Raw genomic sequence first — 24,235 nt, forward strand, 5'->3', positions numbered from 1 at the left:
TCTTATTTTGACATAACCTATTGTTATTTTGGCAAATTAATCAATATATTTTTTACGTTAGCTGTGGCTTCTGAGGAAGATAGCTGCCTTTTTCTGCTTTTATTACTTTTTTGCAATCCTTGTTTCTGAATTTTTCACCAGGCTATATGAAACGTGTCACCTTGAAAATGCATGCATGGATGAATACTTTTTTTTTTATTGTAGCATCCAATTTAATTCAAGCAAGCATTGAAAACGTGTCATTGTCTTTTATTTGGCAAGATCTTAAGGAAGAAGGAAAAGGCAACATAATTACTGAATAATAAATGAATGTAGTCATTTTGAATCCAGGCTGCAGAATTGTAAGGTGGTCCCCCAAAGAAGAAATGTGTTTGGGGTTTTTTAAAGAAAAAAAACCCCTCTATTCTTCAATTAAATCAAGCTACAGCTGCTAACGTAAGTGACAGCAGTGTCTATGAAGTTGCCCACGACCCGCGTGGACGCGCCGGTCACTTCACACAGGTGCTTGTGAACTGCTGCCGCGACCGCCTCTGGCACCACAAACAGCAGCGTGGACGACAACAAGAAGAGACCCCACGCCAAGAAGACAAGGGCGAACCAGCACCTGTACCGGCGCGACCTCCCAGCCGGAGCCTCCCCCCTCTCGTGGGGCACCGTCATTTTATCGACGTCACCGAGCTTCACATCGTCCCACTTTTTGAAGTAGAGCGGACCGACTTCCGGGGGTGTCCGAGCGGAAGGCGTCTCTGACTTCTCCTTCTTCTCTTCCTCCTCCTTCCTCAGAGCCGTCAGCGTTAGTCTGAAGTCGTGCATGTGCTCCAGGAAGCCGAGCGGCTCCGTGACGCCGCGGAACGCCTCGGCCGCGGTCAGTGCGTTCCGCTGGCGGTCCAGCGTGTCGCGCAGCCGCGTTATCTCCGGGTCGTACGCCTGCATCACGGCCAGCCTGTGCGTCTCGAAGTCGCACAGGATCTCGCCCTTCTTGCTCTCCAGCGCGGCCGCCAACTTGTCGAAGTAGGCACTCGCCCTTTCCGCGTCCTCGTTGACCGCCTGGAGCGCCCTCTTCTTGGCGGCTCGAAGCGTCTCCAGGTGGGCGAGGGAACCCGCGCTCGGCCAGCCCTCTGCGCCGCGCAGCAGTTCCTCGAAGGCGCGCCTCTCCCGCTCGTACGCCTCCTCCAGGGAGCAGAAGCGGTGACCCCGGTGCTCGTCCGCGGTCGCGCAGCAGCCGCAGATGAGCCTCAAGTCGGTGGCGCAGAACATGTTGAGCGGCTGCGCCGTGTGGTGGGCGCATACGCCCGTCTTGGGCGCCACCTTGAGCCGGGCGTACTTCTCCACGATGCTGCGGAGGGAGTAGTTGACCTGCAGGCTGCTGGCGCCATTGTGCGGGCTCTCCTTGCGGCACGTCGGGCACCTGAACGGCGACCTGGAGAAAGACGAGCCCCGGGGGGCCTCCAGGAGAGCCTCCAGACACCTCCGGCAGAAGCTGTGCGAGCAGAGCAGGACGCGGGGGTCCTCAAAGAGACCGCAGCAGATCGGGCACGTCAGCTCCTCCTCCAGCTGCTCCATGTTGCGCTCCTGTCAAAACACACACATGCAAGTAAGGAAGAAAAAAAGTAGGTGTCACGTTGGAGCTTCCCCACAGTTAAACTCATTTGCATGGCGTGACATGTCGCCCCGGCTGGCAAGACGTCAAACGCCACGTAACATTCGGCAAAATCAAATTTGAAAAATCAAAATGGACGCGTCAATAAACAACCCAGACCGACGCCGACCCCCGAACAGCACCGCCGTGGACGGACGCTCGCTGTCACGAAACCCGCCGCAGCGGACTCCGTGGCAAATTTAGCAGGCGCATAGTAACAAGCGGGGTTGAAAAAAAAGAAAAAAAAGGCAAAGAGCTCACTCACCAGCTGCTGTGAAGACGCGCTCTCTCGACGCAATCATGGCGTTTGTTGCCGAGCAGACTTCATAACTTACTTCCGGGTTTCAGTTCAACCCTTTCCGCGCCAGTTCAGAAAATAATAAAACACACAACAAACACTAATTCAAATAATTGTGTTCAAATAACAACCGAATATACAGATTAGTCAAATTGGACCAATGCATGTATATCCAATTTATTTATTTTTTTAAATGCAAATTCACATACATTCTAACATTCATAACAATTTTTGCGTGTTTTTCTTTTCTTTTTTTAAATTAACGACGGCTTTTTGTCGACGTTCCCTGCGTGACGTAAAAGGGCGGGAGGGGCTGTTGCCATGCAAAACGCCATGGCGTAGAAAAACTGTCAACTTGGGCTTAAGTCCCACTTTGGCGTCGTCCACATTCTCATGCTGCCCTACTTCTGACACTGCGTGCGTGTTCATGTGCGAGATTGTGATGAAATATGCAAATTCAACCAAACAACGCTTAAACGCTTACCTGTCACAATATTAGGTACTTCTCCTGCACGATGCGAGCACAACAGCTGTATCCACAGACAAAGAGAATGCAATCTTTATTGGAAATGTAAGTGATTGTACTAGTCTAGCAATATGTTTAATATTGTATATTTCCCTAATATTTTACCTATCTAAAGCAGCTAAAGTCACTAAAACATTAGCAACTGGTCCAATGTTCTAAAACTAGAATCTATTTTGTTGCGTACTGACATGTACACTGTACATGATGTGTATTATAATTATGCTATCATCAATAAGTTGAATGAGCAGATTTGAGTGTATGTAAAAATGAAGTTGGCTGTGGGTGGGTGGCATTTGATCACTGATAGGCTGTTAGCTATAGAATCAGTGCATGACTGACAGTGACAAAAGCAAAGAAAAAAACATTTGGCCATTTTTCTATATGAAGAACCCAGAATACGGTCTTCTTAAGAATGTACAAGAATGTTATTCTTCAGAACGCGTCTCATTCCGTGCTTTCAAGAACAATTAATAATGCAAATTAAGAATGATAAAGTAATTTAAGCTTAGCTAAATGTTGCTTTTTGCTTACATTTGTTCTTGTCCGATGGTGATATCAGCTACAACCCTCTGAGTCAACGCTCTCTGTCACTCTCACTCCCCAAACTGACTTTGTGTGTCTTGATTGTCATCGTTCACAGACACACTCACAACAAAGCAAACAAAGAGAACCAACTATTTACAAATATGTACAAAGAACGCTGCAAAGCATGCTGGGAAGTTCAAGTGCGCTGCCTCCCCATCACTGGATAATGACGTCTGGCCATGCCTGCTTCATGTGCACTCGTATCGCCGACCCAATAATCTTTGGGTAAGTTTTGCGTACGTGCGTGCATGCAAAGCTAGACATTCAAAAGTACACAGCCCTTTCAAAGAGACTAACATTCTTTGGAAGTACTTCTCGAGTATGTTCTTAGAAATGACCAATCACGGCTCAGGTTCAAACCATGATTGGTCATTACCTGAACAAAATGGCCAGCCCCTGAGATGTATAAAAACAGCTGGATTTTGCTACTCAACTCAAGATTGCACAAACGCAATATTAATCAGAATACCGTGTTGATACTAATAGAACTGCACAGAACATATTATTGTAAAGAACGTTTTTGGGTTGACTTTCCCTTTTTAAATGGCGGTAGCTGTATGCGGACTCAATTCAACTTGAGTTTGAATGTGATTGGTTAATTCCGAAGAGTCACGTTTCCAGTTAATAGAGGACAAATGTGGAAGCACATTATTTATTTTTAATTTGAGAATAGGCTAAATCACAAAAAAAAAGGCTTTTTTAAAAATAAATATATCTACTGTATCTATAAGTATATGTCTGTCCCTATCAATGGTATCTCCCGTATCTAATATTAAAGATATTTTTTTGTGATGGTGTCAATCAAAACTGTGCTTTGTTATCTTTATGAATTCGTACGTTGATGCAATCCTCGTGTTAGACCTGTAAATTGAGCTGCCAGTAGGTGTAACTATGATAAAACACATAATTCCCAGATAGCGTTCTTATTTGCCCATTACTTTCAAACTCACTTTGTAACCCACACGTGGTTATGTAACAGCTACATCCAATAGTCACCAGGTCACGTGTGGGAAATTTTGACCCTGATTTTTTTTCTTCCCTTGTTTCCATGCCATCAGGAGCAACTGCCTACCGTTGAAACTTGCCACTGTGATTGGATAGGCGGTCGGTTGATGTAACTCCGATTTACGTCTCGGGGTGTCGCTGTGGTTTAAAATTGCCTCATATATGGACGGTTTCCGGAAGAGGTGCTGAGCGGGTTTCTTTTTTTTGCGTAGAAGATGGCGGCTATGTTTACGTGTTGCCTAAACTGCTGCGGAGATGGAGGATCGGGACATATCCAACTTAAAGAAATGCCCACGGTTCAGTTAGATACTCATCGCATGGGTAAATTACGTTTTCCCTTTTCTACGTGGGTTTTTATGCAGACATATCACTAAATTCGTTAGATGTGCGTGTTTTGCTCCTCAGCTAACTTGTCACGAGCAAGCTGATCATATTTAATGCTTTCTCTCACTTTCCACTTTTAAGCAATTCAGCACTTTGTACTGTTGTTTTCCCGTCATGGATGTATTTGGACGTCTCAAATGTTTGTCTTATCTGGAACATATTTTCTTTGTGCTTGAAGTTTTGCTTGCTATTTGTCCGTTAAATTATTCATCCATCCATCCATCCATCCATCCATCCATTCATCCACCCACCCACCATCCATTTTCTATGCTGCCTATCCTGATTAGGGTCACGGGTGTGCTGGACACATCGCATCTGACTTTGGGCGAAAGGCGATGTACAATCGCAGGACAACAATTCACAGTCACATTCGCACCTATGGGCGATTTAATAATGATACCTTAAGTTGTCATTAGTTTTAAAGGCATTGCAATGGAGTGACCGATTGTCTCTTTTGTATCGCAGGCACAGATGTTGTCATAGTAAAGAGTGGCCGGAGAATATGTGGCACTGGAGCGTGCCTGGCCAACGCTCCTCTCCACCAGAACAAAAGTTATTTTGAATTCAAGATCCAGTCCACTGGTGAGTCCTCACCTATTGATCAGTCACTTGTCGTTGTGTGTGCAACCTCTGTTTGACGCTGGTCAATTTGTTGATCCTTTATTTACTGTACAGACAATGTTTTTTTGCTTTTCAATACTCTGAACGGGTATACAAATAAGCTAACCTCTGTATAATTGCAGTGCAGAGGAAGGCTATTTTAAGATGAGTCAAATTATCAGCAATGTGGACCATACATGTATAATAAGAAGTTAACCACTGTAGCCTTGAGGAAGCCCAGAAGACTAGCTTACATGGAAGTGACATTTTGACTAGACAAAAGGATTTCAAAGGGCTTCACACGCCCACAGTTGACAACTATTAACGACATTACCTTATCTAACCACAAGAGGGCAAGGAAAAACAAAAAAACAAAAACAAAATCTGGGGAAAAATAAGAAATCTTTGGGCCGCAAATGTGGAAATCCCCCTTTGATATAATAATACATTTTGTAGTCAAATTTGCTATGGATGGATTTAGCCACAAGGTGAATCTCTTTATATCAATGCAAATCATATTAGGCTTTTCTGTGTATGTTTCGTTCTTTTGTCATCGAGTTGACTTTTGTCATCGAGTTGATCATTGATCAATAACTAACAACAGATGAGAGAAAGTGGAGGAAGACTAAAGCTTATCCGGTGAAGAAGAGTATTTTCACTTCACTCCTTCCACTGTTGTTTGTGGGACTTCATACACAGTCATCAGCATATCAATCTAGAAAGTAAGCACTGTCGGTATAGTCATACCTTCAACTTTCCAGGGAGCCCAGATTTCTCTTTGTTCTTCAGCCATACATCCAATTGCTTGTCAGTAACAAAACAAAACAAAACACCCTTGGTCTTACATTCTTGCTGATATCTCACGAGATATCAAATACAATTTACGTTTTTGTGCGACTTTTGAGCCCTACAATCTTCTCAATTAAAGTGCAAATAAGAACATTTTTGTTTATTTGAATTTTAAGGGTGTGCTGTACCGTCCACAGCGATTGACTGATTTTCCCGTGTCTGTCGTGCTCACGAATCCCTCAATGCTAATGCGTGTCTGTGTTCGAAGGTGTGTGGGGAGTGGGCGTGGCCACGCAGAAAGCCAATCTCAATCAAGTGCCTTTAGGCCGAGACTCTAACAGCCTCGTCGTGAGACATGACGGCTGTGTCGTCTACAACGGCGAAGAGAAGAACCGCCTGCCTGCCAACAATCTCCCGCAGGAGGGCGACATTGTGGTGAGTGCCATTTGGAAATTTTTTATGTATTTATCAGATATGAAAATCCCTCACCTCTAGGCGAAAATTGAAGCCAAAATAGGTCAGCTACGTGAATCGTGGAGATCCGTTGAGAAAATATTTCGGGGTTGTTGTAGGTGACCGGAGAGTGTATCAGTGCTGGGATGGGTACCAAAGACGGCACTAATTCGCGTTAAATCAGACGGTGACATGGTCCAAAGTAAGTTGTGACGCACAACCAGCGTACTGACGTCACATACTCGCGCTGGGTTTCACACGTGCTACATTACCAAGTTTGGGTGGAAGCAAGTGAGATTTGACCGCCGGCAAGCCAAATGAGAGTGAAGCTTTGCGGTTCCTAGCATGCTTTGGTTGAGCATGTTGCCCCACCTGGTGCATGGACTTCTTGGTGCTGAGGCCGAGCGGCAGCTGGGATGTCACCGCCATCGGCTCGACTATATGCAGGGAGCACCGCTGCGACACAGCAGATGTCCGTATTCACCCACCGATTCGAATCATGCTGTAAGGTGTGTGACTTTACCATCGTTACAATATATTATAGAGTTTTAGAACAATACTTGCCACGTACTTATAATAATTTCATGGTAACAATAAAATTGCAAAATCTTGTGGCCAACATGTTGCACTAGCAAGCATTATGTATCGCGTCAGGTACATTAAAATGAGTTTGCTCAGTGTCGTTCAAGTCCTCTTCCAGCTGTCATTTTTTGCGAGATTTTACTCCGAGTTGGGTTCGAATTCATCGCCCTATGCGCGGCATGCACATTCTTGAAAATGTATTTAAACAATTGCACAATTGTGCAGTTGTTCCTTAACTCATTCACTGCCATAAATTAATTTTTTAAAAATAATAAAAAATTAGGGGCGACAGGGCATTTAAATTGTTTTATTGTAATTAATCGCATGACTTCACTAGTTAACTAATGATTAATCACAAATTTTATATCTGTTCGAAATGTACAATGAAAAAAATTCTAGGTTTTCATACCCTTGTTAACAAAAGTGGGAAAAAAATGTTTAACTAATATAAATAGTTCAAATAAATTTTTGACGTTTATAGCCGTCAATGGCAATGAATGAATTAAAAGAGAAAAGAAAAGATTATTTAAAATTTGGGGCGTCAGGCGATTAAAATTTGTAATCATAATTAATCGCATGACTTCACTAGTTAACTCACGTTTAATCACAAATGTTATATCTGTTCTAAATTTACAATAATTTATTTTCTAGGTTTTCATACTCTTGTTAACAAAAGTAGAAAAAGATAATAGGAATAGTTCAAATTAATTTTTGACATTTATAGCCATCAATGGCAGTGAATGAGTTAAGGAACCAAAATAACACTTAATGCAATTATTTATCTTCTGTTCTTGTGTTACTGTTTAACTATTGTTTGTTATTCATTGTAAATAGCTTTGCTTCTCACTTTGTAAATTTAATTAAAAAAAAATTGTATTATTGATACTTTATTGATGTTATACCTTTTAATTTTTATTTATTTTTTTACTCTATTTCTGTCTTTTAAATTCATGATGTTTTATTATTTGTCAGATTTTATTTAATGAAAAATAACTGTTAAAGTGAATGTTATTTTATAAACGTATTATTTTATTGTTAAGTAAATGAACCTTTATTACCACAAACAACAGAACAAAAGTACCGAAAATTGGTACTGTCCAGTACCGGTATCGATACGCCGATAGTGACAATTGGAACCAAACCGGTTCAAATGCAAAATGTACCCACCCCTACTTGAACGCAGCGCATGCTGTTTTTTCGACATCCGTCCTTGATCCAATAAATGTAGCAAAGATTTTCGCAAACTGTTTTTCTTGACGCCGTAACATTTTGAACATTTCAATTCACCATCCCTCCATCCACCGCATGCCCCCAACCCATTTGACGAGTGCCCGATGAATATTATAATAACAGGCAAAATTTTGGTCCAAGTGCGTCGCTCACCTTTTCCACCCCTGACCCGTTTTCATGCCTGAATTATAAAATAATTACTAATCTCACCATGAATTCCAATGACACCATTTTGATCTACGTTTTAAGATTACGATATACTTACACTTGGCAGTGCAGGGGGTGGAAGCAACACAATGACATAATTATGAACAAAGACCTTTCTTTCTGACGTACGTGATGATTTTGTCAATGTGTCAAACCACCGCATTGTTTTTGCCAATGTGTCAAACCACCGCATTGTGGTGCCAGCTATTGTCAATGTCAGATTTTTGCCGGGCCCGGACGCACGGCATAGACTAAACCATTCGCACAAATGTCCAATTTAGAGACTCCAGGGAACGTGCTATGTATGTTTATGGACTGTGGGAGGGATCAGAAGAAAAACCCCACAAACACAGGGAAAACATGCAAACTCTACGCACGACAGACAGAACATTTTTTATATACATGATTTAATTGGACAGTTTTGAGGGAAGGACTTCTAGCAGAATTTTACTAACTATAAATTCAAAGCACTGGATAATATGCATGTATTGAGAAAGTAATAATAATTTAAGACATATAAATTTTTCTCACAATGTAACAACAATAAAAAATAATTAGTAGTAGAAACGGTGTGGAATTTATTTTCAGTTTTGGCAGATAGTCTGCTTCATTTGTCACTATGTAACAACAATAAAAATAAAAAAAAGAAGTAGAAACAGTGTGGAATTAATTTTCAGTTTTGGCAATGAGTGCTTCATTTTTGGGCATATGGCGCAGTGACCCACCAGATCCAGCAGAGAGAGCTGCAGTTTAAAAATCAATAACTGATGTGACACCTTGTGGGTTTATACCACCATGAGTTTCCTTGGGCGCATACCAAGCTGTCAAATTAAGTATTAAGAGTGATTTTTTTAATTTATTTTTTTATTTTAAACAAAAATATGCTCTCAATAACCTCTGGCATCATCTAGAGCAGAGATTCCCAGCCAAGGTGCCACGGCACACTAAATGTGGGTGTCATGAGAACATTTCCTAATGTCTTTTAAGTTATTTTCAGTGTCACCTCTTGTTGATAAAATTAGCAACAGCAGTAAATTTTGTTTAAAAATTGCAGCTCATGTCTTCTCACCAGCCAGATCGGACACCCTGATGGGACTGATCTGGCCCGCGGACCGTACGTTTGACACGAGGGCATTGTCATCAACTATGCATTGAAAACATTGGATACGCATGCATTGAGGAAGTATAAATAACTTGTAACGTGGTACCTAATGCTCCAAATCATGTCATCCCCAGGGCATCACGTATGATCATGTGGAGATGAACTTGTATCTGAATGGAAAGAACATGCATTGTCCCGCATCGGGGATACGAGGCACTGTGTACCCTGTTGTTTATGGTAAGTGCATTGTCACTTGTGGAGAATATCTGACATTTTTACAGAGCCATTAACATAAAAGAGAAGTTTGGAGTGCTGCATTGGGGCAAACTTTGCTTATCTGTTGATTGTGGTACATCATAACACAAAGGATTAGATTTGCATATCTTACATTCTTAGAAATACATTTTTCACTACAGTATAATATAATGTTTTCAGTGGAATTATTTATTTTATTTTATTTATGACTGTCAACTTACAGCCAATATGAAAGGATTCAATATTTCCTCCAAATCAAGCACAACAAATCTGACCTCATTTGAGTGTCTGCACATTTAAAAGGGGTTCTCCATGTTAAATGTACAAGGTGCCAGCAAATGAGCAAGCTCGATTAAATCTGGATTCAACTTTATTTGGCATTTTTAATCTACATGCACTGCACTTTTTTGTTAACATGCACATTTCAGGGAAGCATTTTATTATTTTAAAATGTCGAGTAAAATTTCACACATTTATTTAAGTTATTATTCTGAATGAAATTAAGTTTACATTGACTTAACGTATGCTCTTTGCAAGAGTACTTACACTATGGAAAATATCTCACAGATTTATTTTAAATTGTAATTATTTTTGATTGAATTAGCTTTTCTTTCATTTTACTCAGGTTTTTTTCTTCACTGTGTGCACTTTTGACTAAAGTAACATTATGGAAAGAAATGTTCCACATTTTGTCACCGCTACTAAATCTGCTTGTCAAAATGAATGGTCAATGTTGACGCGCTTAAGTTTTTTGTCACAATGTTTCTTTTTGTTTGTTTGTTTGCCGTTGCAGTGGACGACAGCGCCATCTTAGACTGCCAGTTCAGTGACTTCTACCACACGCCTCCGCAAGGGTTCGAGAAGATCCTCTTTGAACAACAAATCTTTTAAACCAGAGCCTATATCATTGTCCTCGTCGTCCTCGCGTACCGTATCACATGTAATCTTTAGATTGTGATTGGATGATTATCTCTGGCCGATCCCGCCCTGTCGATGCTGAATGATCTTATGAGTGCCCCCGAAGGAATTTGATATTTTGTTTTGATTGTCCACATATACAAAGGCTGTTAGTAGTGGCGAGAATGATCCAGTCAGGATTTATGATCAATTCTAACACTTTCAGTAGCCTCCTAGATTTCCATTCTGGATTCCCAAAAGCGGATGCATCCAGAATCTCAAGCCATTTCTGCGGATTCCTCTATGTGTATGTTCTTGAATGTGTAATGGTTAATAATGGCCCGCACTGACATGTAATTATATTTATTTTATTTACAAATCACAGATCGTTTATTTTATGGATTGATGACTTTTGCGTTGCCTGAATTCATGAGGTTCATCAACCAAACCAGAAACATGACAATTTATGTTTTTGTTGCTGTATGTTTTGAACCGATGGAATTAACTCTATATTGAGATTGGAATGACAAGTCATTTCTTCAAACACCTCATTAGCCCCTCTTCCTGAATTGTATGTCTTGAAACCTTTTATGGCATATTTATTCTTCGGTATGAATACTATCACAAGTGGTGCCGCTTGGCTCTGGATATAAGATGCTGTATGGTTCTTATTGTTTCAGGTTTGCTGCTGAAGTTTCCAGTTATGTACTTGTCTTTGTTTGCACTAACAATGTTGATTGTACAAGCAAATCCAAATACTGTTTATTGATTAAACGTTTGTGTCTGCAGGAATCATTAGTATTTTTTTACAAATATTATATGTTGTAGGGAGTTTTTTTATGTACTGTGCATTGATGTATGCTATATTTATTCAATTTATTCTCATACCCATTTATTATTGCTCCATTTATTTATGCTCATCTACATTTTTTTACGCTAACTTTTGTTGATTAGCTTTTTTATTCTGTCGAATACAAATGTTTTTTAAATGACCCAAAACAAGAATTATTACCATCAGATAAAAAGTTTTTGGGGACAAAAACATTTCAGTTTGAATGCAAATATTTTTTAAGAACGTTGCTATGAAACATGTTTTTGTCCAACTGACAATGTTTTTGTTTTACAAAAAACTAAAATGACTAAATTGTGTAAATTATGATTAAAAAGATTAAAATAAAAAATACTAGTGCTACTCTCTCAATAAAAGGACAAATGTACTAAGAAAAATACCAAGCATAAATTTAACTGAATAGAAAAGTACCAAATAGCAAAACAATGATCACACATGAAGCTACCCCCCGCAAACAAACAAAGAAACAAACTTTTGGATAAACAAACAAAAACACTGCTACTATGCCTTTCTACACAATGGCAAGATCCTTGAAAATTCCACAAAACAGAAAAATACTTCTGTCAAGTTGGGGAGAAAAAAACGTTTTCTGTAAAGAAAAGAAAATGCAATATTTTAAATTACAATACAGGCTACAGCAACAACATTAATGACTTATGTTAAAAAACATTCTGGACTTAAAAACTTTTAAATAGCCCCCAAAACAGTACAATGCTTTTATTATGCTTTTCTCTCCAATGTAAAGAACAAATAATATTAATTAAAAAAAAGTTATTACTTAAAAAATAATTGGAAAGAAAAAAAGTCAACAAAATAACATGATACTAATAATGGACATCATAGAAATACATTTTAATAACCAAAAAGGAAAAATTGCTTTTATTAAGTCCAATGAAGTTTATTTTTAACTGGAGAGCGTAAAAGCATCATGGCGTCAAACCCCGCAAGCCCTCCCACTTCCGCCATGTGACTTGTGACGTCACCCGCCCGCCCCGCACTCTGGAACCCAGCAGCAGCAGCAGGAGCAGCAGGACACGAGCTGCCGTGCCTGAGCCTCATCTCTCAAGGAGGAGATCCCGAAAACCGGAGTAACAGAAGATAACTCCCCCCCACCTCCCGCCTCTACACTCACGCGCACAGCCATGGCAGACAACGCCGGCTTGGACAACCACCGCATCAAGAGCTTTAAGAACAAGGGGCGCGATGTCGAGGTGAGCCGGCGAGACTGTGCGACGACTTCGTGGGTCATTTGAGTTGTTTTCAAGCGGCTCTCTTTGGGCCTCGCTCGCTCAGAGGAGGAGGAGCAGAAGCAGCAACCCGGCCCCGGCTACAGCTCCAAGCGAGCTAACCTCGGCTAGCATGTGGAGTTCGCTGTCAAAAGTGTTCTTTGGCCTGCCATTTGGATGTTTTCACGCATGTCGATCGAGTAGGATTACCGTCGCCTTGCTGGTAGCGTTGCTACTGAATGGAAATGGCGACATATGGGGATGGAACTGAGCAAATCGTAGGCTTGGCGGTGGAGCTAGCTGTCAGTGGCGGCTAACGCTGCTTGCTAGTCGGCTGGGACACCGGTGGTTCGCTCGAAGGGCGGGCCTGAGCTGGTGGAATGATCCTCACGTTCGCCCCGTTTACTACCGAGCGGGTCGAAAGCCGAACATTTGATCGGCGTGCGTGCATACATTTGTCGTAGTCGCTATTCGAACTGCAAACACCATCTTGGTAAAAATCCAAAAGCGCCCCTCCTTCTGAGCTAGCCAGGTGAGCTAGCTAAAGCGAGCCTCGGGATTAAGCATTAATCACATGTTGTGACGCTACAGTTACATTCATGCTCATGTTTCTGTATTTTAAACAGCGATATTCTATATACTGGACTGTAGTGAGTAAAGTATTACTAACGTGCAGGTTTGTGTAGTTTATATTTATAAATTGATATACATGCGGCCACCATTACCAGACGATGCAAGTGATATAAGTATTATTTTCGTGAGACAAATATCAAGAAAGTTACGACTCTCCTAAAGAAATTGTACCCATTTATGCCTAACCACTACATACTGAGTCAATAGAGGGACTGTGTGTGTGTGTGTGTGCGTGTGTGTGTTTAATTTGAATTGAATCAGTTTTAAACTTTTGTAATCAATATCCCGTCTAGTTAATATAATTTGAACGCTTGATAAACACAGAAACAGACAATATGATGACCCTTATAAGGGATACTTATTTAGACATTTTCAGCAGTAAAACTTAATTTTGTCTATATTTAATTTGATTACTTAATTATTATCATATACAATTATTACCTATAAATTAACATTTTACTACTTGCTGTCGACTGAAAATGACATCACAGTTGCTCAGGTAACGACCGAGCTGTGATTGGTTGTTACCTGAGCACATGTGATGTCATTTTCAGTTGACAGTAAGTGGTAAAATGTGTTATTAAAGGTATTAATTGTACATGAAAAATAATTACATTATCAAATTAATTGTACAAAAAAAATGTTTTACTGCTGAAAATGGCTACACAAATAAAGTATCTATAAAATAAATAATTATAAAAAAAACTAATGGTCCAGGTTTACAAAATACTGATCAAGAGACAAAGAGAGTTTGCAGATGGCAGTCAAGTGGTTTAATTTATCACTCAAACATGCACAGAAAAAAAAATACATTAAGTGTCGGGAAGGAACAAAGTCTCCGTAAATGCTCAAAATATTTAAGAAGGATTAAATGTAGTACTGTTGCATTTGTAGTTGACAAACTTAATTAACTCCGCGTAGGACACAAAGTAAAACGTGACATTAACATTGCAGGGGCATTAGAAAACCGATTTTGAAATAACAATTTACATCACATTTGACAGAAATATATAAAATATCTAATAAAGATGCCCTTATGGATTTGAAAATTATTTGACTTACCTAGATGGGCAGGTTTGTGAACTACCGTACAGTACTGCATATAATTTGGGATGTCTGAGTAGTATTACAACACGTACACTTGCTCTTTGGATTAACCTTGAACTAGTGATTACAACTAGGACACATGCTCTATGTCATAAGTAGTGGTGCATAGGGGTAAGGTGAATAGTGCAACAACAACAAATAGAAACGCCGAAAACAGCAGTTGTATCGGCACTAAACAGTGCAAGTGCGTCCCATTGAACGATCACTTCTGACATCCATTCAGAGGCGGCCACATACCTACCTACTGTGTTCAAAACAGTCAGGATGTAAAATGTAAACTTTTCTAGATGCACTCGTACAGTGCTGCTCAAAAGTATGCGAACCTTTTGAGCAATTTGGACTTTCCAATTGTTTCAACCTGATTTTGTTGTTCAATCTGAACCATTACATTTTATATAAAATAACAGGTGTAGGTTTAGCAATTCAATGCATTGTTCTTTCTTTTTTTTTGAATATCAATTGTGTGGTCAAAACTTAATTAAAAAGAGTTTTGGGTCAATTCATGTAAGTGAACCGTGAGCTGCATTGCTTAAAACAAGCTGTCAAGTAGGACCAGGTAGGACAAATTGGTAGCTAAACTAACCACTGTAATGGACCAATGAAATGAGAGGTTTAGCAAAGAAATTGTGCATCACTGAAACAGACAAAACCACGTCACTTTAGTCTTACCCAGGTGAACCCATACAGGTCAGTCATGCTGGGAGGAAGAGAAATCTCAGGGGACCTCAGGAAGTGGGTAGTGACAGCACATCTGTCTGGGGAAAGCTATAAAGTAATCAAAATAAATAAATAATTGAGCTTCATCATTCCACTGTGAAGCAGATCATCTGCAACTAGAGAACACTGAATTTTACTACAATCCTGCCTAGAAATGGACGACCTTCTAAAATATCAGAAAGAACCACAAGAAAAATGATAATTCAGGTAAAAAGCCAACTCGAACATCAGATCGAGGGGTTTGCAGACCTCTTTTGCTGGATCTGGGACACGTGCATTTTTTAACAATCAGAAGAAAAGTCAATCGACAAGGCTTTCATAGAAGGCTTGCTCGGTAGGAGCCTCTGCTCACAAAAAAGATCAAAGCTGCCCATCTCAACTTTGCCAGAGAGTACCAGGGCAAACCTGAAGCTTTTTGGAAGTCCCTTCTGTGGACGGATGAGTCCAAAATTGAACTGTTTGGTCACAATTTAAACAGTCATTTTTGGTGAAAAGTCCTCAGGACCTGGACAACTCCACATAATCCAGGGAATCATGAATTCAGAGGAATATTGTGAAATCCTGGATCATAACCTGAAACCGTTCTTTGTGTGAAGTTACCGCCTGGTAGAAAATGGATCATGCAACGTGACAATAATCCAAAGCATTCCAGCAATACAACCAAGGAATGTCTGAAGAACAAGATTCATGTTCTGGATGTGCCCAGTCAAAATCTTGATTTAAATTCTTTCAAAATACTGTGGCGGGACCTGAAGCGGACAGTTTATGCTAGACGCCCATCCAACCTCTCAACTGGCTGCATTTTGCAAGGAAGCGCGGCAAAAATTCCACAAAGTAGATGTGAAAGACTGATAAGTCACGAAAGAAAGTGTTTGGATGAAGTTCTCATTGCAAAAGATGCAATGTCCGATTAAGTGAGAGGTTCACATACTCATGAAATCTGAGTTTTTCTTAAATCAACAACTTTTGTTCAAGAATGCATGACAATATTGACATTCTTTTTGTTCAAGTCCATTATTTTCAATTTTAGCATTGTAGATTTGGGTCTGAATAAACATTTAATAAGACTGTTTTAATATTTTATACAAAAAATCTGACCATGCCTGCAGGGTTCACAAACTTTTGAGCGGCACTATAGACTGACACTGTCCAATCAAAGAATTTTACAAGCTTAAACAAAATCACACAATAACGAATATGATTCATGAAAAGTACAATATTTGTAAGGAAATGGCACCACTTCCACTGCTTCCTGGTCTAATAGTAATCCTGAGTTAATCCTTATGCAGCACAGTGCCTATAAAACCATCCTCCTCTTCACCCAATCCAGTAAGCCTAAAACTTGCAGTTAATGACCAGTCCGTGCTTGTTTTGAATGTGTTTGGGAGTCGGTGGAAGGAGCACATGGCTGCTTTGACAGATGGACTTTGCCAATGCATTCTTGATGCTATTTCAGGCATCCTGAATGTTGTCTAGCTTCTCTGTAGCAGCATGTTTGCTGTAACCCCCCCCCCCCCCCATGTGTTTTGGGGGGATTTTTACAACAGTTCCTGAGGCAACGGGCCGGATCAAAACACTCCTGATTTGAATGGATGAGCCAGATATGGCTGGATAAATTACTAATATATCCTAATGCACATTTACATGTACAATCTATGAGATTCAATGCAAGAGCTGTATCATATCACCCAGGAATGTTCTATGCCACTTTCTTTTCAGACTGATACCAGTATGAAGAATCAACTCTTGAGTACAGTAATTTCTCGACTATAAGCCGCTACTTTTTTCACTTGCATTTGACCCTGCGGCTAATACAAAGGTGCGGCTTATCCATCAGATCACAAAGGGGCGCACTATAAAGGAAGCGCAAGAGCGTCAGGCAAAGCAAAACAGACCAAACCAAGTGAGCCCAAATACAGTCAGAGACACAGAACGAGAGTGAGACAATTTGCACCCTCATTATAGAAAAGAAAGTAGCGGGAACCCGGTGCGGTAACATTAAAACACCTGCGGCTTACAGTTGGGTGCGGCTTATATGTGTAGTATTCCCCAAATTTAGCTAGCGCGGCTTATAGTCAAGTGCGCCTTTTAGTCCAAAAATTACTGTACTTACCGATACCAAGTAGGGGTGTTAATTGCGTAGTACCTGGAGATTCGATACATATCACGATTCATAGGTCAGATTCATAGGTCACGATTTGGGTCAATGCGGATTAATCCCGATACAAATCTATAAATTGATTATTGAGATATTTTTTTCCTCAAATTTAGAAAATACTAATCAGTAAACTTGTACATGTACACTGTAAGATTTGTATCAAATCATACTTCAGGCTTATAACTGAGCCACTGTATTTAACAAACAGATTGCAGTCTGTTTCATGTTTGAACAGCACTGAAATAAAATATTAAGGCTTAATGTTCCATCAATATAACATTCTTCCATGCTTAAAGTAAACCCTAACCCCTAAGTAAGATGTTTTGTTGAATATTTCCATCAAAGATTGATGTTTAAAAATCGATTCAGCCGCATATTGAATCGATTTGAGAGTTGCGTGCTGTAATATCGCGATATATTGCCGAATCGATTTTTTTTAGCACCCCTAATACCAAGTTACCAATACCACTAAACAGTACTTTTACCTATGAAACCTATGCCAGATATTTTTTAAAGAATGTCTTTTTTCATTATGTAATTAATTAACAGTAATTTACTATGATCTTTATTCCATTGTTAAAATACATATTTTGTAGAGGTGCAATAATTAATTGATATTGACAACAAATCATTTCGATTAATTGCTAATTCGTTTTATAACAATTAATTGCTTCGATCCTTACCAGCATTTATTTAATTTAAAAGAAAACATTTAGATTGTAGTTTTCACTGCTACTGTCAATTACAGGCAGACGGCCCTCCAGGGGTTTTTAAATGATAGTTAGGGGTGAAGCAAGAGTCTGGTAGGGTGTTAAATTGCACTTTCATCATAATTAATTTGTTTGTGCATTTTCTTCACCGTATATTTGAATTAATGTAATATTTTTCAATAAATGGATGGAAAATTTAAACATTTTAAATCTGATTATCAATTAACAATATAATCATGAGATGAATCAATTATTAAAATAGTCGTTAGTCGCAGCCTTAATATTTTGTATAGAACAGTACACAGAATAAAATTAATGCAAATAAATAAATAAATAATAACATAGAACACAAATATCCAGTGGCCAGAAAAAGTCTGCCTTAAAATAAATACGTGGTTGTACAACTTTTTTTCAAGAAATACAGTGACATGCAAATAATTAAATTGAATACAGCCGTGCTTCAAGAGCGATTGAGGAATACCACACAATTAACCAGAGGTTTGGCACCACAAGTTTGCCATCTCAGTTTAATTCATTTATGCTGCCTCAGTCTGAACAGTGGGAGTCACAGACGAGATGACGTACTCTTACTTAGATAGAAGGCACAAAGAAGAAATCTAACATCAGGCATTGTGCGCTGAGCTGTAGTTAAAGTGAATAAAGAAAGAAATACAAGAATGACAGTTGAGAATACGTCACCGACCAAGCTCAAGTTTTGATTGACACTGTTATCGACCCCTTTGAAATAGCTAAAGAAGCTAAATGAAATCCTCTGTTCCAGTGTCTCACTGACACTACAGTATCATAAAACCACTTAATTCCCTGGCTGGTCATGCAAAAGATGCCAAAGAAAAGGCAAAGCTAATTTTTCCCGGTGGTTAGAAATTTAATAATGTAATTATCATCGCCTGCAGAAATTCCATAGCAGCAGACCATTAACAATTTTAACGAGCTATCCAACCATGAAGGCAGCGTTGTGTACAATCTAGTAATATCTATTACTGTATAGGTCACATTGTGAACCTCTCAAATATGTTGATAGGCTTAATTCCCTTCCCTTTCATCACTAATGCTGCCTCCCACTACATCTTTTTTAGGTGAACACAAGAGCACTTCTACTGACCATCATCCACACCTTTACAGTTAGCACCGGGTCGGCAGATTGATGCCCACTTTCGCACAGCATTTCACTGCATTATGCCTACTCAGTTAGACATGACTACTTAATACATGAATATGTTTCCTTTCCACTGGCAAAACAAGATACTGGGGAGGTGATACATTCCAAGCGACTGCTTGTTGTTCATATTCTTCACTGTAGCATTTGGTGATACACTGCTTGAAATGAACAAAAACGTGCTTACTAGCTAAAAAACTGACCAGAAAACGACCACAAATCTGATGGCAAAACACACAAGCACACTTTTGTCGGCAAAATGTATTGCTTGTTTGCCATTTGAGTCACAGTGAGACCCTTTTCCTTGTTGCAGAATCATCATCTTCATGCGGTCCGAACTGAACCAGGGAAAGGCCTTCTAGTGCTAGCTCATGAATGGACGGTTTAAAAAATGCTCAAAATATTTTCACTTCTCGTAGAGTGCTTTTTTTCTCTTTACTGCTACAGCCAGTGTATTCAAGTTGAGATGGAACCGTTCTCCTTACCCCTGGATACAAAATAATACCTTCCACATTTTGACTGGGAAACTAAGTCAACCAACTTGGTTGTGTTGAACACAAAAATTGGTCGACACAAAAATGCATGCGTCAAAACAATTTTGATCATTAAAAAAACAAACAAATTTGCAGCACCCGGCAGTTGCTGGAACCAATATTTCGTACGGATATTTGTTGCTAACAGATGTGCATCAATTGATAAAATAACCTATTGGATAATCGATTCCAAAAAGATTAGTTTGTGACAACTATTTTTCGTACCTGGTCAATCTAGGTTCCAAGGGCAAGTGGATAGCATATGAGTGCCATAAACCGCTGCTGGTCTCTGATTGCTTTGTCATTGTTAGGGAATCCAGTCCACCCTCATGCTAACGCTGACACTTGACACTGACACATTGATTGTTGTTTGTTTTCATTGTCCATTTTCTTCAATTAATTTAGTCTCGTTAAATGTAGTTCAGTTAGTTTGTGGGGAGGCCTCCTGAGCTTTGACTCTGAGGACATTGCGCAAGAGGCTATTTGGGAAGGCAACATGAACCCTTTGAAAGAGTCACAAGATCTGAAACGGCAAATGCCAACAGAAGCACAAATACAGCAATTACTCCGACTTGTCTCTCCTCACTTCTGTGCTATAACCAGTTGCTCGCTCTCAGGTGTTATTGATCACTCATAAAATATTGACTCCACAGGAATCACCAAACTTAGACTGTTTATCCATGATCACCATAAAAAGCTTTGAAACGTTTCCTGCTGAACAATATGTAGGGTGTCGTGGGTGATCTTAATCTGTCCAAAAATTGTTTATGGATTAATTTGAAAATATGTTTTTGTTCATCTATTAATGCGAGTGATGTATCGTGACTTTTAGAACAATTAATTTATATTTTTAAGATGGCAGAAGGCACAGTAAATCAGTATCTACATTTTTGGCCTCAAAGTGGTGTCCTGTAAGATTTTTGTCTTGTAAAATGTGGGTGCCTTGTCTCAAAGGTTGCGCTACGCTGGATCGGTCAATGTTGAAGGGCTTTGTGTTTCTGACAGAGCACTTTCTATCCACATTCAGTTCACTTCTTCGGAAGATTTATCCTAAACTATCCTTTTTTTTTTTCTCTCCTTGCAGACTATGCGAAGGCATCGGAATGAGGTGACGGTGGAGTTGAGAAAGGTGAGAATCACACGCACGCAAATGGCCAAAGAAAGTAAAGGGGCACCTCAAAAGTTGAAATCTGTCATCTCCAAGATGCTGTTTTATAGTGATGAGTCCCGCAACACCGATGCGTGGTCTCATAAGAGGGAAGCCTCGTGTCAGTGTGCGTATCGCTTTAAGAAAAAAAGTCTGGTGACCGATGCAGCCGTTGTATTGCTCATCACTACCTGTCACTGAGGCGCCGAACTTTATAAGGAAGCGCATCTGTCAACGGGTTGCATCTCAGCCAAAAGAATCACACATCTTCTGAAAGCGTAATTCTTCCCTTCAAGCCACTGTGATAGGGAGTCGAAAAAAGAAGAAAGGATTCTATAAACATTTTTATTAAAGGTTTAATGTCACATTTGTTTGATTGAAATGTCTGAATTGGATATCGAGATAGGAACTTCTCGTATGATGACAAAATAAACAATCAAAACAAATTTTGTTACATCAGATTTGTAATCAAGTATGTCCATTTGCTGTACTTGTGATTACTTATTCATGTTACTTTTTTCCCCCATCCATCCATTTTCTATAGCACTTTAGCTTAGTTAGGTCATGGGTGAGTTGGTGCCTATCTCAGCTGACTTTTTGGTAGCCAATTGCAGGGCACGTTCAAGTTGTTGTTGTTTTTGTTTGTGTGGGTGTGTAGAAAAAACATTTCTGCATTTAATTCATGTTTAAAGGCATTTCTAGGCCCTGCTTACTTTGATATTGTCAAGTTTCACATGTATTTTCTAACATTTAAAATTGATCATGCAATTAATTGCTGTGTCATGCTATCCCTTCTAGTTGTCAATCACAAATGAATGTGATTTCCACCTCTAGCTTGAACCAAGAAGGTGTATGCTACTTTAGAAGTTTAGTGTGCCCCCCCCCCCCCAAAAAAAAACCATGGTCAACAATGTCAATGTCATCACACGCTTGCAGACTATAGATAGAATAGACAAGCACAGGGTGCGCTAGCAACAGTTTATTTGAAACGTCAACAAGAGGACTTGAGTCTTACGCTGTGTTGTGTCAATGCACGTTGACGTTAAGGCAGGTCAAATTGCAAACACTGTATTTGTCCCAGTGTGATCCTACAGAGCTGAGCAGGTGAACTCAAGTCACCTTCCATACATCAACCCATTTTAGTGCATATGAGAGCTGGTTAATTGTAGTAAAAACAAGTCATAGAGTGAGCATTGGCATCACGCGTGTGTCTGTAAGCACTTGGACTTAATGAGCAGCGGGCGTGTGAAGCTCACGGGCAAAAGGCAACAACATTAAAGCGTCATGGCCAAGCAGTGCTGAGGTGGTCTGGCGTCTTACTTAGCACATTCCACAGAGCCGGATCGGGTCAGGACCAAAACAGTGCAGTAGGCTGATTAGTCATCGCTGACGCACAGCGGCCTGATGCACAAGAATGTAGGCCAAGGGAATCTCTTCCTACCGGTAGAGGGTGCGTGTGCTGTGTGTGTGTGTGTGTGTGTTACTTCTCAGTCAATTAGGATGCAAGCTCATATTTTTGGAACTTCTAACTGTGACGTCACATGTACCCCAGAGGGAAAAAGGAACAGTTTCTTTGCATTGACTGTGGCGTTTCAGAATTTATGAATGCATTAACGCATTCCACCCCCACTCATCTTTTCATGACTTCCTGTGTTCTCCTTGCCAGAACAAACGAGACGAACACCTACTGAAGAAGAGAAACGTCCCACAGGAGGAAAGTCTGGAGGACTCTGACGTGGACTCAGATTTCAAAGGGGTAAACGTTGATCAATTCTCAATTATGTGGAATTGATTGTTGATTAGTTGCCTAATGAAGCAACTAAGGCAAATGGACTGCACTAATTGATTGCAGCAACCAGCAGAGGCACTGTTGATTCCACCGTTGTCCACCATTTTATTTGCTATATAAAGATGAACATTAAGGAGTGTGACATTTTTCTACGCCATACAAAAAACAATGCACATACAGCTTCTACCACCCCATAAAAAAAAAAAAGAAAACTTTTTAAAAATTGATTTTGTTTTAGATGACAACCGTGCACACTTGACAAAATCACATTTATAAGACTGAGATTTTTAGTTTGCAACTAAACAACCAATCAAAACACATTTTATAACGCCATGTTTTAAACAAGCATCTCCCTTGGTGCCAATTCAAATATACAGTTGTGCTTGTAAGTTTACACACCTTAGGGGTAAGCAGCAAGTTTGACCTGTATTTTTTCAGAACAGACAAAATTACATACCGGTTCTTGAAAGTTTCTCTTCAGTGTTGAACATACATGTGCCAAATGCAGCAGTGGCTGTGAAAACATTTCTAACGCTTTTCTGTATAATAACAGTCAATTTAGGTGTGTTTTTGTGAAGTACTTTCATGAAAAACAATTTGTATTGCTCCTGGGCGAGGGGGGCGGGGGGTTAATATGACATACACTGTCACCATACAGCAATGATATAAACAATTGAAATGACTGCAGTTTTCCGACCTCATGTCGTCAAGGTTTTGTACTCTAGCTAGGACTCCTTCAGTTGCTGCATTTGCTTGACTTGACGTTTCCTCTTTTAAAGGCATGGGAATCACACGTTTCATATGACCTTGATGACAGTTCTTTAATATAGCCTTTCCCCCAAAAATTTACAGCATCAACATACAGACAGAGTTGACGCAACTTCTCCCCTGCCCTTATCCTAAAAAAAGTTAACGCCTGTTTAGAGCCCATAGGGGTTATCGTGTTAAATCCTGCAAAGAAACGATCAAAACGTGATCGGAAAGAACAACAATGCATGTTTGCATGCGAGTTAAACAACACATCAAAATTTAACTTTATACAGAGACACAGTCCATACATTGAGAATCCCTGCTCTGATATCTCTTTTTGTCCCCACTCTTTGCAGCAAAATGTTACGCTTGATGCCATCTTACAGGTAATCCCCCTCCCCCACCACCACCAAACCCACCCCCACACACACATCTCAAATGTATACGTGAGACGTCTCGTGTTTGTCAATGACACCCCTCTTCTTTTCTCCCACTCTCAGAATGCCACCAGTGACAATGCAGTCATCCAACTCAGCGCCGTACAGGCGGCCAGGTGACAAATTCTCACACATGCACCCATTACCCCCCACACAGAGGTGCGAATACATGTTGTGACACCAGTTTATTTTTAACATGAGCGTGTTTCTTGTGTCTGTCAGAAAATTGCTCTCCAGCGACAGAAACCCCCCCATTGATGACTTGATAAAGTCTGGCATCCTGCCTATTTTAGTCAATTGCCTGGAAAAAGATGACAAGTGAGTTTGAAACATTGAAGTCAATGTAATCTATTCTAGCGTGCATATGTGTGAGTGTTGAGGAAATGCAGCAGCCAGTTGGCAGGACCAGGCCAAATATAACAGCATTCCTGCCTTTCGGAGGTCCAGAA

The 24,235-nt window shown here is 40.0% G+C and overlaps 3 protein-coding genes across 5 annotated transcripts in view; 2 read left to right on the plus strand and 1 right to left on the minus strand.

Moving 5' to 3' along the window:
- Positions 1–233: 233 nt before the first annotated feature.
- trim13 (tripartite motif containing 13) lies at positions 234–3,089 on the minus strand. Of its 3 annotated transcripts, XM_086090373.1 has the most exons (4): positions 2,995–3,089; positions 2,422–2,467; positions 1,905–1,994; positions 234–1,572 (listed from the first exon to the last, which is right to left on the minus strand). In XM_086090373.1, the coding sequence occupies exon 4, from the start codon at positions 1,561–1,563 to the stop codon at positions 412–414; it is 1,152 nt and encodes a 383-aa protein (XP_085946499.1). In that variant the 5' UTR covers positions 1,564–1,572; positions 1,905–1,994; positions 2,422–2,467; positions 2,995–3,089; the 3' UTR covers positions 234–411. The 3 variants fall into 3 exon arrangements, with proteins under 3 accessions (XP_085946499.1, XP_085946500.1, XP_085946501.1); XM_086090374.1 differs by lacking the exon at positions 1,905–1,994 and having other exon boundaries at positions 2,995–3,042; XM_086090375.1 differs by lacking the exons at positions 1,905–1,994; positions 2,422–2,467 and having other exon boundaries at positions 2,995–3,084.
- Positions 3,090–4,207: 1,118 nt separating this feature from the next.
- Positions 4,208–11,344, plus strand: spryd7b (SPRY domain containing 7b). The gene is made up of 5 exons (XM_086092119.1): positions 4,208–4,374; positions 4,903–5,019; positions 6,095–6,261; positions 9,535–9,637; positions 10,449–11,344. Exons 1-5 carry the CDS (start codon positions 4,269–4,271, stop codon positions 10,544–10,546), a joined length of 591 nt encoding a protein of 196 aa, XP_085948245.1. The 5' UTR covers positions 4,208–4,268; the 3' UTR covers positions 10,547–11,344.
- Positions 11,345–12,400: 1,056 nt separating this feature from the next.
- The window catches only part of kpna3 (karyopherin alpha 3 (importin alpha 4)), a 26,592-nt gene continuing 14,757 nt past the window's right edge, over positions 12,401–24,235 (plus strand). Inside the window, exons 1-6 of the mRNA XM_086090915.1 lie at positions 12,401–12,613; positions 20,748–20,792; positions 22,477–22,566; positions 23,706–23,735; positions 23,850–23,902; positions 24,009–24,104. Of these exons, the coding sequence (XP_085947041.1) occupies positions 12,545–12,613; positions 20,748–20,792; positions 22,477–22,566; positions 23,706–23,735; positions 23,850–23,902; positions 24,009–24,104 (383 nt within the window). The 5' untranslated portion in view covers positions 12,401–12,544. The remainder of the gene's footprint in view (positions 12,614–20,747; positions 20,793–22,476; positions 22,567–23,705; positions 23,736–23,849; positions 23,903–24,008; positions 24,105–24,235) is intronic.

Source organism: Leptonotus elevatus, chromosome 12, assembly GCF_054856555.1.
Source record: "Leptonotus elevatus isolate MCC_2025b chromosome 12, RoL_Lele_1.0, whole genome shotgun sequence".
Taxonomy (NCBI): domain Eukaryota; kingdom Metazoa; phylum Chordata; class Actinopteri; order Syngnathiformes; family Syngnathidae; genus Leptonotus; species Leptonotus elevatus.

Coding starts and splice junctions, on each gene's coding strand:
- trim13 (XM_086090373.1), bottom strand. CDS start 1,563: ATGGAGCAGCTGGAGGAGGAGCTGACGTGCCCGATCTGCTGCGGTCTC.
- spryd7b (XM_086092119.1), top strand. CDS start 4,269: ATGGCGGCTATGTTTACGTGTTGCCTAAACTGCTGCGGAGATGGAGGA. Junction 5,020..6,094: donor ATTCAAGATCCAGTCCACTG/GTGAGTCCTCAC, acceptor CTGTGTTCGAAG/GTGTGTGGGGAGTGGGCGTG. Junction 6,262..9,534: donor CGCAGGAGGGCGACATTGTG/GTGAGTGCCATT, acceptor TGTCATCCCCAG/GGCATCACGTATGATCATGT.